General features: G+C 37.5%; 3 protein-coding genes across 3 annotated transcripts; all 3 read right to left on the bottom strand.

Moving 5' to 3' along the window:
* Positions 1-996: 996 nt before the first annotated feature.
* On the bottom strand, positions 997-2,663 carry LOC131335584 (glutamate receptor 2.7-like). The gene is made up of 2 exons (XM_058371014.1): positions 1,896-2,663; positions 997-1,577 (listed from the first exon to the last, which is right to left on the bottom strand). The coding sequence occupies exons 1-2, from the start codon at positions 1,941-1,943 to the stop codon at positions 1,380-1,382; spliced, it is 246 nt and encodes an 81-aa protein (XP_058226997.1). The 5' UTR covers positions 1,944-2,663; the 3' UTR covers positions 997-1,379.
* LOC131298803 (glutamate receptor 2.2-like) lies at positions 2,650-15,626 on the bottom strand. Its single transcript, XM_058324270.1, has 5 exons — positions 15,547-15,626; positions 8,443-8,572; positions 3,261-4,601; positions 2,973-3,167; positions 2,650-2,742 (listed from the first exon to the last, which is right to left on the bottom strand). The coding sequence occupies exons 3-5, from the start codon at positions 3,780-3,782 to the stop codon at positions 2,650-2,652; spliced, it is 810 nt and encodes a 269-aa protein (XP_058180253.1). The 5' UTR covers positions 3,783-4,601; positions 8,443-8,572; positions 15,547-15,626.
* LOC131335580 (glutamate receptor 2.7-like) lies at positions 10,774-15,877 on the bottom strand. Its single transcript, XM_058371010.1, has 5 exons — positions 15,420-15,877; positions 13,093-14,429; positions 12,687-12,999; positions 11,868-12,280; positions 10,774-11,565 (listed from the first exon to the last, which is right to left on the bottom strand). The coding sequence occupies exons 1-5, from the start codon at positions 15,703-15,705 to the stop codon at positions 11,023-11,025; spliced, it is 2,892 nt and encodes a 963-aa protein (XP_058226993.1). The 5' UTR covers positions 15,706-15,877; the 3' UTR covers positions 10,774-11,022.
* Positions 15,878-17,257: the final 1,380 nt, after the last annotated feature.

Genomic DNA, 17,257 nt, shown 5'->3' with positions numbered 1-17,257 from the left:
GTTCCAAGATTAGATATAACCAAGTAGTAGAGTTTCAGTTTGAAACCCTGTATACCCAAAAGGCTCCAATAAAAAACCTATAAAGAAGTACTCCTGGCCGCGAATAATTACTCTTGGTTGAAAAAAATACTCATGGTCATGAAGAATTACTCATGGCCGCAAAGAATTACTTCTAGCCGCACAGAATTATTCTTGGCCGCTTAGAATTACTCTTGGCCGCAATTATTTGCGGCCGAGAGTAAATAAATAATTGCGGCCAAGAGTAATTATTTGTGGCCAAGAGTGATTCTGTACGGCTAGGAGTAATTCTTTGCGGCTATAAGTAATTCTCATAGGAGATTGTAACGCATGACTGTTTCCCCCTGTGTAAAATAGACACATCAACCGTCCCTCAATGGATACACAAGCAGTCCTTGTATTCATAGTAGCTTCTATTTTTCTTCCTTATTGAATACGTGATTCTACCATTCTCTATCTCTTGGTGTTTGTATTGTCATAAGATTAGGAATTCTTTTCGATACTCCTGTTGTGAGAGCATTTTACTGTGTGTAATGTAGATTGAGCATCTCTTGGTTTTGGATCCAAATTGGTTATATTCTTTGACGACTCAGGTTGCAATAGCGTTTGTGCGTGTGCAGTGTTGAATACATCCATTTGATCCTTTGCTCTCGAATCCAAGTTCGTTCTCTTCATCCAGCATTACATGTTGCATTGAAGTCTATACGCAGGAAATGCATCTAAAAAGCATTGTGTATGGGAAAATCTTGCATTTCGTTATATTGAATGTCTTTTCCCACGCATCTACCCGTCCATTTCAAGTTTAAAATGAATGGTTTGTCAGCTAGTTCAAAAGAATTAAAAGAAATTGTTCAAACGTGAGGACATATATAAAAGAAAGTATTTGGTGGTGCATCATATCATGAGATTAGACGTGTAAATACTCCCAACTAACTGGATATCTACAGTCCATACATCTTGCTCAACTTGTACAAGAAAAACAAATTAGGATGGTCACGTTTCCAGCAATTCATATGATCATCTTTCTTCATTACTTTCTACAATTTCTATAATTTCGTGAAGTGGGGTACTGGTTTCTGTTGTAGAAAGCCCTTCATCGTGCGAGAAAATCTATTCAGCAATCTGAGAATCACTTGTTGCTGGACTTTGTGGACAATCAGCCGTTGCTGCTGCAGGCACTGCCATACCTTCGCCTGTGGGGTGTTTTCTCTTGGATGCATCAGATGAATTTGCTTTTTCTCCATGGAAAGATTTAGCTATTGCTATACGTTTTTCCCTGATTGTCAAGTCCTTAGAGGCTAAGGTGTCCCAGTTCTCATATAGAAAGATTGACAGGAATAACATGAGAGCAGAAAGGGGAGCTAGGCGGCAACTATGAAAAGACCCTTAAAACTGTCGAGCGTGAGGCTGTTGGAGGTGACTGTGGCACCATTTTGCTCCGCACAAGTAACTCCTCCCCCCAACCATTCTTCATCGATTCTCGTCATTACATCTTGCTCAGATACATTTAAGATTGCTCTTGATACGTCAGGTACTAGGGGAGATTCCTTTGGGAATGCCTGCAAGTAGATCCACACCTAACATGTTTTAGAGGATGTAGAGCTGGCAGCCTAGCTATTTTAAAATATTGCATGGATAACGCTATTTAAATAGAACTTTTATACCGAAGTCCAAATGGTGTGGACTTTTATGCTGCTTTCATTCATACATAAATCCAAACCGCTTTTATTTATTTTTTTGAATCCTTTTCAAAACTTCGCAGGGTATATTTGATGCTGCCCTAGTCAATACAGAGAGAGAGAGAGAGAGAGAGAGAGAGAGAGAGAGAGAGAGAGAGAGAGAGAGAGAGAGAGAGAGAGAGAGAGAGAGAGACTCACGAATCCAAAGCCTGCAGTATTGTAGATAGGTCCTACCAATGCTACCATGGTGTACTTAGGACAATATGTTGGATTGGCAAGGAAGAGGTTTATGTAAGGGAGCTCATCGATGATCGCAGCAACTCTTCCATTCTTACTTCCAGTGGAAAGGGCTTCGTCATACTGTTCAAACGTGCTATAATCCTTTAACTTGGAGGAATCAAATTTCTGATTCTTCAGTAGATCCTGGACAAAAGAACCCTGCTGGTAGCCAACATACTCCTTACTCTATATGAGGTCTCTTATATATGCGACAGAAGGCTTTAGCTTTTGCACTATCAACATTGATGTTAAGCTCGCAGTATAACTCGATGTGAGTACCAAAACCACAAAAACCCACACGATTACAACAAATCTAGATAAGTTGGTGATCAAATTCTCCTCTGCAAATCAAACAAAAAATCAAGTTCCTTTTTGTGTGAGAAAATTTTGTCAACAAATACTATGATTGATGTTTGCAGTGCTACTCAATAATGCATTAAGCATGTTAAATGAGAATAAGCATGTTGTTTTCATCAAACTTTGAGAAGATTCAGACTTTAGAGAGAAAACTCAAAAGAGAGAAGACATATGAAACTAAACATCCTCCTGATTATCTGTTTGCAATAGAGCATGTTTAAATAGCGGTATCAGGACACAAATCATTATCAATTGAATTAAAAGGGTAAGGGACGTATTGCACTACGTGTATCAAGAATCGGATGGAAATTTTCAATTAACCACTGCAAAAAAGGCAGCCGAATTTAGCCTTATCAACTGCGAACTGGGTTATGTATGATCCAAAATCGATACAAAGAATGAACCGGGCCTGTCGAAAGGGGTTTCATATGTAGGGTCATATTGATATCATGGGACTAAAAAATTTGACATTCTAGCTGTTTCTGTACTTTTAATATGGCACGAGATGGTGATCATGGACTTACTCTGGGCAAAAACAAGTGTGGAGAAGGAGAACCAAAATATCATTCCAACTTGCTTGTGAGGTGGGCCTTGGAATTCTTTGTTTAAACTATGCTGGACAACCCAAACCACGAATACAGTCAAGATGAAGAAAAGCACTGTTGTTACTCGCAAATCCATTTTTAGGGGTTTCATGAAAATCCATGAATTCTTCCTGTCATCTTCGAATGGAACGACCATTGCCACACTGGACCCCATGTATGGCAATGTAAAATCAACAAACCAAGATCTGTTTGATAGAAAGGTTCTATCACCTACAATAACATCATAATTCTGGAGATGGACACAAATGACAAAACTTTTACTACTTAACAAAGAGAAAACAAAAATTAAAACATCTCAAATTGAAGTTGCAAATTTGATTACCCCAAGAAAGACCCGATACACAAAATCATTGTAACTTCCAACGCATTCACCATCAGGAGTTTCAAAGGGAAGAAACTTGTAGGGGACAGCATATGGCAAATAATGGTCCATGACTTCTTTGAACACATCTATGCAGAAACCAGTGGCAATCATAGCATTCGTTTGAGAATTCCTTTCCATTGGGACAAATTCACTAAAGCCATTTTTGACAGGAACCCCAACCCTCAACTTTGCTTCATCGATCGGCATCTCCCAACCTTTAGGCACAACATTTGATTCACCAAGCCATATGATAGCTGCAAGATCATCTTTGTTGGTCGAGTAACTCTTACTACTTGGCAAGCTCAGATGTTTTGATATGCCATATTTTCGAGTCCAAAATCCAATTTTCCTGTCCCCTTTCTCAATTACATTGACTATTTGAAAGGATGAGGGTTGTAACTGTCCAATAAATAGATGAAATTTACCACTCAACCTATTGAATTCAATGTTCTGGAGTGATTGAAGGAGCCTTGGTCCCATTTCTAAGATTCCAATTGCTGCTAAATCTGTTTAGTTCTCTTTAGCAACAAGTTTCTTGAACTTTGATACACCAATACCAGATCTCCCTATGGCCATTGCTAACGCTGTGACGCTATCATATGCCCATAGCCTAAACGCATTCATTTCAAATCTATCCACGTCTAGATTTTCTTGACGAAATCTCTTTCTCCATCTCACTTTGAAGTTTTCAAGCTGACTAAACTTTGGAACATAAGGTTTCACACCTATCACCCCTTGCGTAGAATTTATAACTATAAGATCCATATAATCCAAGAGAAATGTAAGCCCATCTGTAATGATCCAGGCATATCCCGTGTTCGTCATTTCAGCTTGTTTCACTTTTGTGAAAAAACGAGAAGCAAGAAATGGTAACATATGCACCACGAAAACCCTGGTTTGCATTGTCATGAGCTTGTAGAGTTCTTGAAGGATATGATCATCTATAGCTGAAAGAGACAAAAACACTCTGATGCCTGACTTGAGTACTGATCCCTGGAAAGAATCAGTTAAAAAGGGCTCTAAGCCCCTCCCATAGTTGGTGTCTTCATAAATCAACACTACCTCCCTCCAACCGAAGGCCTGAACTATAGAAGTAATGGATTCGACCTGAGAAGAGCTACTCTGTGCCCCTCGAATGAAGTACGGGTTTTCCGCGGGTTAGAGAGAAGGACTCATCGCTTGAGAAATTAATGATGGGAACTTGCATTTTGTTCCCAATGTTAATCACAAATTCTGCTTCTGAGGATGTTTGTGGACCTAGTATTGCCTGTACTTGGACATTTTTCAGCAAGTCTATGGCTGCAAATAGAAGTTCAATAGAGGTGAGATCCCTATAGTTGATTAAACTCCTATAAACCTTATTAGGCAGGCAGCATTTCACAGCATAATTAGTGATCGACGACTAGCAGAAAGAAAATGGTAAATCATCATTGAACTTGTGATTTCCATGATAAGAGGAAAGGAACCATGGGCACCTGGATGAGAAAGAGAAACCTGACTCAACCATTCCGTATTCTTGTCTAAATCATTTTTCTCAACTGCTTAAATAATATTAAAGTAGATGAATGTGAATTCAATATTGGGCAAAGTCCACTTTCACCCCCTGTGGTTATCGCCACGTGCGGATACCCATCTCATGGTTCAAAACTGACCACATAACCTACCTGTGGTTTTGAAAATGTGCAGATAGACCCCCTACCGTCATGTTTTCCATCCATACTAATAGAGGTGTATCTCACACGCTTCTAGAATGTAATATGAGTCGTTCATAATGTATTAAATAAAGAATAAAGTATATCTGTAAAAAATCATCTCTATTAGGCATCAATAACCCCGTGATCTACTCCATCCGTCCCACTTTGTTGTGCATGTTTCTTTTTTGGGATGTCCCAAAAATTGTTTATATCTCACAATCTATAATATTTTTTATAATTTCGAAACCTTTGTTTAAAAAAATAAATTGAGATCTATAAAATAAGATACATATTGAATATACAAAATATTATAGATTGTGAGATATAAATAATTTTTTGGGACGTCCCAAAAAGAAAATAGGTGAAACAAAGTGGGACGGAGGGAGTACTTTTTAGTAAATTCAAATTTGAAATTTTAATTTCACAACAAAATCGATTTGACCATGAGCTTTTCTTTTTTTGATTGACTTGAATTTTGGCATAAACGTGGTACTCTTTAAAATTTACAATATCGATGGTTTGGATTCAATTTTTGGTATAGGGATGATGGGGTTAGATTTAAAAAAGAAGAAGACTCAATGGACATGATGAAGGTATATCGGTCTTTTAATGTTGTGTCCGTTAATATGGATGGAAAACATGACAGCAGGGGGTCTATCCGCACATTTTCAAAACCACAGGTAGGTTATGTGGTCAATTTTGAACGATGAAGGGGGTATCCGCACATAACGATAATCACAAGGGTCAAAGTGGACTTTGCCCTCCTTTCAATATTCATACTATGCCGCATGTTTTATTGTTTGGCAGATCATCAGGTAAGAGTATCTAAGACAGTAGAAGTGGGCTATGAATACGCTAAATTATGATCACAACCACAACCACAACCAGGGGAATAAGTAGGAAAATAGGTTAAACCTAAGTGTCTGCCAGATGGCTAATCTCAACATGAGATTTACGAAATTCTCAAAAAAGAAACCCTATATAAGTACACATGAATGTATGTGATCATCATCAGTACGAATAACGATGTATGACATCTATCTATGATAAATAGTCACACGCAAGGGAGCATAAAAAAAGAAAAAACAAGATATATAGCCAACCACAGTTTATGTGTGTGAGAATTTATGTGTGTGAGGCTGAGACATAAGTAGTATTTGAAACTGGAGAGTGATTTTGCCACTCCCCAAAAGTTAACAATTTGAAGAGTGGCAAAATCAATCCATATTAATTTTGGCACTCTCCAGTTAACAATTTGGAGAATAACAAAATCACTCCCCTTGAAATTTTGTGTTGAGTTTTGGGTAAAATATGTACTTGTTCCTTAAACTATCCCAAAATTTTTTACATTCCCCTTCAACTACCAATTGAATGCTCTTGCCCCTTCAACTACCATACCGTTACATACTAAGGACAATCCGTCCCTCCCATCCAAATCATGGACGAAAAAGTTAACATCTCTCTCTAACTGAGTTAGTCTTAGGCTATTAATGTCTTTCAACTTGCCATTTACGTATACGTATGTATCATCTTCTTATTTTATCTCACAATCTAGTCTACTATGTTCGTCGATCTCTCTCTCTCTGAGTCAGTCACAAAGCAGTCTAAACATATAAATTCGACGGAAACCCAAATTTCCAAACATGCCCATGAACAGCCTCGCCAAGTTTTAAATCATAAATCAAAGTACAACCTTTGACTATCAACGCAAATGTATAACTCGTGGGACATATTTGCTATCTAATCAGTACAGCAATAGACCTCGAAATGGGTACGAAGAGCAATGCACAAAACCTCTGATCATGGCATTGTGCACAAACCCTTTTGGGTTTTCCATCTGGATAATGGCCAAGACTAACGAAATGTGGAACATGAGCTGCTGATGAATTGGTTGGACAAGAAGTTGTCTTGGTTTACACTGGCCTTGCCCATGCCTGCGTAGGCTGCAGATTCCAGCTGCTGATGAATTGTGAGATAGAAGAAGATGATGATAGTAGGTTAAAGACATTAATAAGTCAAATATATTAGGTTCTATATGCATGATATTTTATAATCCTATGTAGGTAATAAGTTAACAATTAAAAGTGTGGTGTTTTTTTTTGAAAGCAGACAGGTGAAGATGTGGGCAAGAAGGAATCAAAGGCTAAAGAAGAGGATGCCGGGGGAGAGAAACAAGAAATAGAAAATGTGGACAAAGAAGAAGAAGAAGAAGAGGGGGGGAAGGGTTTGAAATTGTCCAGGATGAGGGTGGGCCAGAGCACATAATGGTGCCAGATGCAGAAGTGGACAATACGACTGTTGAAGCATACACGAGTATACTAGAATGCGACACACCGGAAGGGAAGAGGGGGAAAACCAAAGTAAAAGTGGAATCATCGTCGCTGACTAAAAGAGTGAAAAAAACTTTCACTAGAGTGGAGAAGCGGTTAGACAATTATGTCTACGGTGATTTGAAAAAGGGGGCAAAGAATAAATCGAAACAAAAGTGGAATCCTAGTGAAGCACCATTGATTCACTTGCTCTTGACTACCAATGCGAACCTACTGCAGCAAATTGTTGACTGTTCTGACGCAGATCTCCAATAAGTAAATATACTACACTCATATAACCTCATATGGAAAGATTGCATTACATGATCTCTGCTGCTGTTTTCGACATGATCTCTGCTGCTTTGTACATTGTGAATAAGGATCTGGTGCTGTAATTGTAGTCCCTATTTTGGCTACAGTTATTGCTGATATATTTTTTGTACACGTATGTGATAACAGTTGCACTGTCTGGACCAATGATGTGACGAGAGAAGTTGTACCCCTGGAATACATAATGAAACTTTTGCAAGGAGGGGACGTCTCGAACTGGCCGGGTATGACAATCCTATCTTATTTCATGCTGCAAATACATATAAACAATTTGTGTACATATTATTATTGGGAGCAACAATTTCTTTTATAATATATTTTAAAAAGAATAGTGGCTTTTATCTACTAGTAGTAGATAGAGTGGCAATGCGAAATTAGACTGAGAGGGTATACCAAATTATCAATTTAGAAAGTGGACTCAATAGTTTAATTGATAGACTGAGAACAAATTAGATAAAAGTTGAGGGGATTAGAATGAAATTTAGCACGGATCATTTACCTCGATTGTGAAATCTTCAGAAATTCACATCCATACCAAATATAACTTGTTAGTTTAATTTTCCCCCCTTTCAAGCCTTTTTTAATCTGAAATATATTTGGTTCTCCATCATATATATTCTACAACTTGAGCCAATAGTAAATAAATGTCATTAATCCTTGATATATGATGCCATTTTGTGCCATTATCAAATAATTGGGAAACAAATTTCGACAAAAATGTGAAATCAATGGTAAGTGCAAAATTATGACCAAAAATATGTTTAAGTGCAAAAGTATTGGGACAAAATAAATAATTAATTAACGTACCGGCAGATGCTGTCTCCACAACATCACCCTTGGAATCCCTTTTGTGAAGTACAATCATTCTTCTTGTTCCATGATTTTGATTTAATGCATAGAAATCTTCAAGGGCCATAGATATACAAGTCTGGCTAACCTTTCCAACCATATTATGGGCATCAAGAATCACCCCGACATCAACTTCTAGTAAGCCACTGTCATTTTTACCGGATATTGGCACCGCATAAAAGCTTATAATGAAGAGTAATAGTAACACAAGCAGCTGGGAACAGAATCTTTGACACTCCTGCATGCCGGGGGGGGGGGGGGGGGGGGAGAGAGAGAGAGAGAGAGAGAGAGAGAGAGAGAGAGAGAGAGAGAGAGAGAGAGAGAGAGAGAGAGAGAGAGAGAGAGAGAGATATTACAATACTATTAAGTTTTTGCTCGTGTCAAAACTTTTTGGAGAGAGGAATGATTGTTAACATTGTTTCATGTCCTTTTAATGTGTGCATAAAATGAAATTCTGATTATTGAGACATAATATTCATCTCACATTTTGGTGGAAACTTATAAGTCAGGCTTTACCTAGTGCATTTTAGTCAACAACTAATCTGCCTATTTTTTTGGTTGGTAAGATATTATTGTCAAGTTTCAACAGCGGTCAACATATAAAAACATGGGAAAAGGAATATCAGAGAAGATGTCAGAAATCTCAATTTGTAAAAGGATTACTAATTGTGAATTTTTTCTAACTTAGCTTGGAAAATTGGAGAGGAACGTCGGAAGCTACAAAGAAGTACCCGGCCCCATGCATAACGAGGAAATTCAATACAGAAATATACGAGTGAGTACTTCTCATCTATAATAGAAATTGCTAGGTAAATGCTCGCCGTTGACGAATTAAATAGTAACAAGTTCCTCAATAATGTTGGGTTTTTTCCCCGGGAGAATTCTATAATATTGTTGCATGTTGCTTATACCTTACACTTTTCACTCTGCTTTTTGTGGCTGACATGTATGGTATTGGGAGTTGACATTGGACAAACCAGAGAAGCCACAAGGAAATAGCATGGAAATCATAAAAACGTTGCTTCGAATTCATTGCCTAAGGCAGGTTGATTTTGGATTTCCTTTGATATGCTTGGGATGGATTTACTTAGAAAGTTAGTTATTCGTTTTTCATGCTATTATGCTTGATATATTATTCATAAAACTTCAAGTACGTGTGAGGAAATTATTCATAAATAAAATGAATCACCATTGAGAGCCAAATGGTCGGAAGTTTCTCTATTCAATTCTTTTCAGTCATTCTTGTCGCTGGATTAATTCCTGTTGTCGATTGTAACATCTTGAGTTTGAAATGTGAGGTGTTGACAGTCTAGCCTCATCTATTAGTGTGTGGGTTTTTATTTTTCAAGCAATCTCAACTGATTCTTGTGAGCTCTGGTGGTGTTTGTGGTGAAAATGTTGCCTGATTGCTGCGTTAATTATTTGCTTGAAATATCTTCAGAATTTGATCTCTCTCGTTAGTTCATGTATTGGGTTTTGGAGGTTGTAGCACGATCTGAAATATTGGGGCTTTGGGTTTAGTACGAGTTGTTTTGCTTCACATTACTCAAGTTTTGATTAATTTTCTAGTTGCTGAATTTTATGTGAATGAACTGGGTAGTTGATTTTTTTGTGAAAAAACTACAAGGGCTTCATGATATTGTTGGGCTTGCAGTTTTCATGCAATTTCAGCTGATTCTTGTGTTCTATGTTGATGTTTGTGGTGCAAATATTGCCTGAATATTGCTGTTATTGTTTTGCTATTAGTTTGATTCGTTTCAGAAATCTCAGGGAAGTCCCTGCTGCTTTTGTCAAACACTGTAGGAGGAAATTAACTCTTAAAAGTAATGTATTGTCATAAGATTAGAAATTCTTTTTGATATTCCTGTTGTGAGAGCATTCTACTTTGTGTAATGTCGATTGAGCATCTCTAGGCCTTGAATCCAAATTGGTTATATTCTTTGACGACTCCTATTGCAAGAGCGTTTGAGCGTGTGCAGTGTTGGATACATTCATTTAATCCTTTGCTCCCGATTCCACGTTTGTTCTCTTCATCCAGCATCACACATATTGCATTTAAGTCACCACGCAGGAAACGCATGTAAAAAGCATCGCATATGGGAAAGTCTTTTCCTACGCTTAAAATGGATGTATTGTGTATGGGAAAGGCTTGCATTTCATTACATTGAATGTCAATGGATGGTTTTGTCAGCTCTCTCGAATTGCATTTAAGTCACCACGCAGGAAACGCATGTAAAAAGCATCGCATATGGGAAAGTCTTTTCCTACGCTTAAAATGGATGTATTGCATATGGGAAAGTCTTGCATTTCGTTACATTGAATGTCAATGGATGGTTTTGTCAGCTCACTCGAAAGAATTATAAGGAATTGTTCGACATGAAGGTGTATATATAAAAGAAAGGATTTGGTGGTGCACCATATCATGAGATTAGACGTGTAAATACCTCCCAACTAACTGGATACCTATAGTCTATACATCTTGCTCAAGTTGTACAAGAAAACAAACTAGGATGGTCTCGTTTCTAGCAATTCATATGATCATCTTTCTTCACTACTTTCTACAATTTTTATAGTTTCATGAATTGGGGTACTGGTTTCTGTTGTAGAAAGCCCTTCATCGTGTGAGAAAATCCTTTCAGCAAGCTGTGAATTATTTGTTGCTGGACTTTGTGGACAATCAGTTGTTGCTATTGCAGGCACTGCCATACCTTCGCCTGTGGGGGGTTTTCTCTTGGATGCATCAGATGAATTGTCTTTTTCTTCATCGAAAGTTTTAGCCATTGCTATAAGCTTTTCCCTGATTGACAAGTCATTAGAGGCTAAGGTGTCCCAATTCTCGTATAGGAAGATTGACAAGAATAAGATGAGAGCAGAAAATGAAGCTACGCCGGCCACTATGAAAAGACCCTTGAAACTATCGAGCGTGAGACTGTCGGAGATGACCTTGGCACCATCTTGCTCCGCACAAGTGGCTCCTTCCCCCAACCATTTTTCTCTCATTCTTGTCATTACATCTTGCCCTGTTACATTTAAGATTGCTCTTGATACGTCAAGTACTAGGGGAGATCCCTTTGGGAATGCCTGCAAGTAGATCCACACATTACATGTTTGAGAGGATAATATAGAGCTGGTAGCCTGATAATATGATATTGCATGCATATTGCTATTTAAATAGAACTTTGATGTACAAATCCGAATGGGGTGGACTTCCATGCTGCTTTCATTCCAAACTATAACATCACCATTGTTAAAATACAGAAAAGGCTTTCATTCTGTGTTTTGAATTGTTTTCAAAACTCCGCAGGGTATCCTAGTCAACCTGCATGGAGAGAGAGAGAGAGAGAGAGAGAGAGAGAGAGAGAGAGAGAGAGAGAGAGACTCACAAATCCCATGCCTGCAGTATTGTAGATAGGTCCTACCATGGTGTACTTAGCACAGTATTTGGGATTGGAAAGGAAGAGCTTTATGTAAGGGAGCTCATCGAAAATCGCAGCAACTCCTCCATTCTTCCTTCCTTTGGAAAGGGCTTCATCATACTGTTCCGACGTGAAATATTTCTTCAACCTAGAGGTATCAAATGCCTTATTCTTCAGTAGCCCCTCGACAAAAGAACCATGCGGGTAGCCAATAAACTCCTTACTCTGTATGAGGTCTCTTACATCTGTGATAGAAGGCTTTAGTTTTTGCACTGTCAACATTGATGTTAAGCTCGCAGTATAACTCGATGTGAGTACCAGAACCACGAAAACCCACACGATTACAACAAATCTAGATAAGTTGCTCATCAACTTCTCCTCTGGGAATCAAACAAAAAACTGTGATTGAGATAATTTTGTTAACAAATGCTATGATGATGTTTGCAGTGCTACTCAATAATGCATTAAGCATTTTAAACGAGAATAAGCATGTTGTTTTCATAAAACTTTGAGAAGATTCAGACTTTAGAAAGAGAACTGAAAAAGAGAGAAGACATATGAAACTAAACGTCCTCCTGATTATCTGTTCGCAATGTCGCATGTTTTAAATAGTGGTATTAGGACACAAATCTTTATCGATACGAATTGTGAATCGGGCCGGTCGAAGGGGGTTTTATATGCAGGGCCATATAGGTATCTTGGGACTCATAAATTTGATATTCTGGCTGTTTATGTACTTTTAATATGGCTATTTATGTACTTTTGAGATTTTGATGATGGACTTACTGTGGGCAAAAACAAGTGTGGAGAAGGAGAACCAAAATATCATTCCAACTTGCTTGCCCAGTGGGCCACGGAATTCTTCGTTTACACGATGCTCAACAACCCAAATCACGAATCCAGTGAAGAAGAAGAAAAACCCCGTTGTGAACCACAAATCCATTTTTAGGGGTTTCATGAAAATCCATGCATTCTTCCTGTCATCATCTTTGAATGGAACGATCATTGCCACACCGGACTCCGTGTATGGCAATGTAAAATCAACAAACCTAGATCTGTTTGATAGAATGGTTACATCACCCACAACAGCATCATAATTCTGGAGATGGACACAAATGACAAAACTTTAGCTACTTAAAAAAGAGAGAACAAAAATTAAAACATTTCAAATTCAATTTGCAAATTTGATTACCCCAAGAAAGATCTGATACACAAGATCATCATAACTTCCAGCGCTCTTGCCATCAGGAGTTTCGAAGGGAAGAAACTCATAGGGGACAGCATATGGCAAATAATGGTCGATGACTTCTTTGAATACATCTATGCTGAAACCAGTGGCAATCACAGCATTAGTTTGAGGATCCCTTGTCACCGAGACAAATTCCACAGTGTCACCTATGGCAGGAAGCCCAACCCTCAACTTTGCTTCACCTGTCGGCATCTCCCAACCTTTAGGCACAACATTCGATTCACCATGCCATATGATAGGTCCAAGATCATCTTTGTTGGTCGAGTAATTCTTACTACTGGAAAAGCTTAGATTTTTTGATATGCCATATTTTCGTGTCCAAAATCCAATTTCCCTATCCCCTTTTCCAATTACATTGACTATTTGAAAGGATGATTGTTGTAACTGTCCATTAAGTAGATGGAATTTACCACTCAAGCCATTGAATTTAATGTTCTTGAGAGATTGAAGGAGCCTTGATCCCATTTCTGAGATTCCAATTGCTGCAAAATTTGTCAAGTTCTCTTTAGCAACTGGTTTCTTGAAATTTGATACACCAATACCAGATCTCCCTACTGCCATTGCTAACGCTGTGGCGCTATCATATGCCCATAGCCCAAACACATTCATTTCAAATATATCCATGTTTGGATTCTCTTGATGAAATCTTTTTCTCCATCTCACTTTGAAGTTTTCAAGCTGACTGGTTTTTGGAACGTAAGGTTTCACACCTATCACCCCTTGCATAGAATTTATAACTGTAGGATCCATATAATCCAAGAGAGATGTAAGCGCAACAGTAATAATCCAGGCATATCCCTTGTTCAGCATTTCAGCTTGTTTTACTTTTGTGAAAAAGCGAGAAGCGAGAAATGGTGACATATTCACCACGAAAACCCTGGTTTGCATTGTCATGAGCTTGTAGAGTTCTTGAAGGATATGATCATCTGAGGCTGAAAGAGACAAAACACTCTGATACCTGACTCGAGTACTAATCCCTAGGAAAGAATTAGTTAAAAAAGGCACTACGCCCCTCCCATAGTTGGTGTCTTCATAAATCAACACTACCTCCCTCCAACCGAAGGCCTGAACTATAGCGGTAAGGGATTCAACCTGAGAAGAGCCATTCTGTGCCCCTCGAATGAAGTACGTGTTGTCCGCGGGTGAGAGAGAAGGACTCATCGCTTGAGAAATGATAGGAACTTGCGTTTTGTTCCCAATGTCAATCACAAATTCTGCTTGTGAGGATATTTGTGGACCTAGTATTGCCTGTACTTGGACATTTTTCAACAAGTCTATGGCTGCAAATGAAAGTTCAATAGAGGTGAGATATCTTTAGTTGATTAAACTCCTATATAAACCATATCAGGTAGGTAGCGGACGACTAGCAGAAAGAAAATGGTAAATCGTTTATGAACTTGCGATTTCCCTGATAAGAGGAAAGGAACCATGTGGGCACCTGGATGAGAAAGAGAAACCTGACTCAACCATTGATTACTTTTGTCTAGATTTTTTTTTCTCATTTGCTTAAAATTATTAAAGTAGATGGATGTGAATTAATACTATATATGCCCCATGTTTTATTGTTTGGCAGATTAGGTAAGAGTAAGATAGTAGAAGTGGCCTATGATGAATACGCTAAATTATGACCACAACCACAACCAGGGGAAAAGTACGAAAAAATATTAAACCAAAGTGATTGTCAGATGGCTAATCTCAACATGAGATTTACGAAATTCTCAAAAAAAGACTAAGATTTTTGAATATAAGTATATTTGGATGTAGAACATCTATCTATGATAAATAGTCACACGCAAGGGAGCATAAATAGTCATAGCCAACCACAGTATTCACAACTTTCAGATCAGTGTATGGAGAGTAATTCTTCCTTATCACCTCACTCCTGATCTGCAGGTTTAATATTTATTCTTGAATCCTCAAGGCAAGGTTTTAGTTTTACAATCCCAAGCTCCAATGCAAATTGGATTTTCTTTGCATGATAGACGACGGCCAACAATTGAATAAAAGCTTAACATTTAACCATGAGAAGAAGGAAGCTATGTATATGTGTAGTCGCTGAAACCAGTTACAATTGAAAGCCTGATGCAATCCAACTTATTATTCAATTTATTTCTATTTTGTCATCAATCCATTGATTAAAACCTATCGTGTCCTTAACCTTTTCAAACTGGTATCCACTTAGTCTAATTTTTGATTTCCAGTTTACTAAACAAAATGTTTGAGGGCATAAGTATCGGGACAAAGTAAATACTCCTAATTAATTAACGTACCAGCAGATGCTGCCTCCACAACGTCACCTTTGGAATCCCTTTTGTGAAGTACAATCCTCGTTGTACTGTGATTTTGATTTAATGCATAGAAATCTTCAAGGGCCATAGATATGCAAGTCTGGCTAACCTTTCCAACCATATGATCATCCGCATCAAGAATCACCCCAACATCAACTTCTATTAAGCCACTGCCATTTTTACCCGATATTGGCACAACATAAAGGCTTATAACGAAGAGTACTAGTAACACAAACAACTGGGAACAGTATCTTCGATGCTCCTGCATGTCTGCAAGAGAGAGAGAGAGAGAGAGAGAGAGAGAGAGAGAGAGAGAGATTACAATACTATTAAGTTTTTGCTCTTGTCAGAACTTTTTGGAGAGAGGAATGATTGTTAACGTTGTTTCATGCCCTTTTAATGTGTGCATAAAATGAAATTTTGATTATTGAGACATAATATTCATTTCACATTATAGTCGACACTTTTTTTTTTTTTTTAAACAACTCAACGTGGTAGAACAAACTTATACACATGGATCCCTATTAATTTTGAAGGATAATTCACATCCTTCAATAGAGACCATAAAGTGATTAAGGCAAAGACCCACGTAGATTAACCTCACAAAATTGATAGTGTATAGCAACTAAGAAGTTTCATACCATCTAGTACCTAAAAAAGAGCAAATTTCTAAGTCCCGATAATATCAGTTTGTACGTCGACTACAAATATCTCTGTATATAACGACAATCTTAATGAATTCTAGCTTAATTGATTCCCAAGGATGAAGGATTCCCCCCGAGACTTTTCTCGTTACCGGGTAGCAGTGAATAGCTAGCTAGTAGTACTAATTGTAGATGAGAATGTTAGGTTGTTTTTTTTTTTTTTAAATTTTTTTTACTTGATTTGAATATAATTTTATGCCACGGCTTCATCTCGACGAGAAAAATAGAAAATGTATAAAAATATAGATCAAAGGTGAAATTTTTTTCCATAAAAACCGATAAAAAATACAGAAAGACTGTCATAAAAATTAAGTGAAAAAAATCCAAAAGACACCATAAAGTTAGACAAAAAAAAAAAAAACAATCATTCTAGCACCACAAATACTTGCACAAACAAATACCTGTGAGACCCATAGACTCAGTGGTGACTCCAGAAAATTTTAACAGGGTGCTCAAGAATTACATTAATTCTACTAACCAATTTTTTTTTTATATATATAAAACTATATGTATAGAGTCCCCTTCTCCTAAGGATCACCTTAACTTAATAAAATAAGAACCTCCCTTTCCCGATAGAATTTCAATGATCCAAGCCGCTCAATGTGTTCAGGACGTGATTTTAAGGGTACCCGAGAGAAATCAGTAAAAAATAATGACCGAAAAGGCTTCATCCGAGCATTTTTTGTTTGTTTTTTATCGAACGGTTTAAATAAAAACTGCTCCGATTAAGCCCTTCCCGGTCATTTTTTTTGCTGATTCCTCGCGGGTACTCTTAAAATCACGTTCTGAAGCCTTTCTCGATAGTTTTTGTTTGAAAATGACTATATATATATATATATATATATATATATAGAAATTCATATATTAGTGTGAATAATGTGACCAAAAATACATAACATATTACAATTTTTTGGATATCTAGAGTCAAGCAAGATTAACCGCGAATAAATACACTAATATTTTTTGTAGGAAATTATGTGGTGAATAGGTCCGCTTGGATCATTTTGGACATATGCTCTTCTTTTTGGAGATATAGAGTTGATTGTCGTTTAGAGAGAAGTCAAAGCACGATACCGATACCAATAGATACTTTATCTTTCTTTATTTTTCTAATTT

The sequence above is a fragment of the Rhododendron vialii genome, chromosome 8a, assembly GCF_030253575.1.
Source record: "Rhododendron vialii isolate Sample 1 chromosome 8a, ASM3025357v1".
NCBI lineage: Eukaryota > Viridiplantae > Streptophyta > Magnoliopsida > Ericales > Ericaceae > Rhododendron > Rhododendron vialii.
Note: the sequence above shows the minus strand (reverse complement) of the source record. Positions and strands in the feature narration are given on the sequence as shown.

What these genes read in the sequence shown, in the direction of transcription:
- LOC131335584 (XM_058371014.1), bottom strand. Translation starts at nt 1,943, where the DNA reads ATGGTAGCATTGGTAGGACCTATCTACAATACTGCAGGCTTTGGATTC. An exon ending in ATACTGCAGGCTTTGGATTC is followed by an intron (nt 1,578 to 1,895) that starts GTGAGTCTCTCT and finishes ATCTACTTGCAG; the next exon opens with GCATTCCCAAAGGAATCTCC.
- LOC131298803 (XM_058324270.1), bottom strand. Translation starts at nt 3,782, where the DNA reads ATGGGACCAAGGCTCCTTCAATCACTCCAGAACATTGAATTCAATAGG. An exon ending in TGTATCGGGTCTTTCTTGGG is followed by an intron (nt 3,168 to 3,260) that starts GTAATCAAATTT and finishes GTCCATCTCCAG; the next exon opens with AATTATGATGTTATTGTAGG. An exon ending in TGCTTTTCTTCATCTTGACT is followed by an intron (nt 2,743 to 2,972) that starts GTATTCGTGGTT and finishes CCCTTTCGACAG; the next exon opens with GCCCGGTTCATTCTTTGTAT.
- LOC131335580 (XM_058371010.1), bottom strand. Translation starts at nt 15,705, where the DNA reads ATGCAGGAGCATCGAAGATACTGTTCCCAGTTGTTTGTGTTACTAGTA. An exon ending in TGTGGAGGCAGCATCTGCTG is followed by an intron (nt 14,430 to 15,419) that starts GTACGTTAATTA and finishes TTTCATTTGCAG; the next exon opens with CCATAGACTTGTTGAAAAAT. An exon ending in CACACTTGTTTTTGCCCACA is followed by an intron (nt 12,281 to 12,686) that starts GTAAGTCCATCA and finishes TTTGATTCCCAG; the next exon opens with AGGAGAAGTTGATGAGCAAC.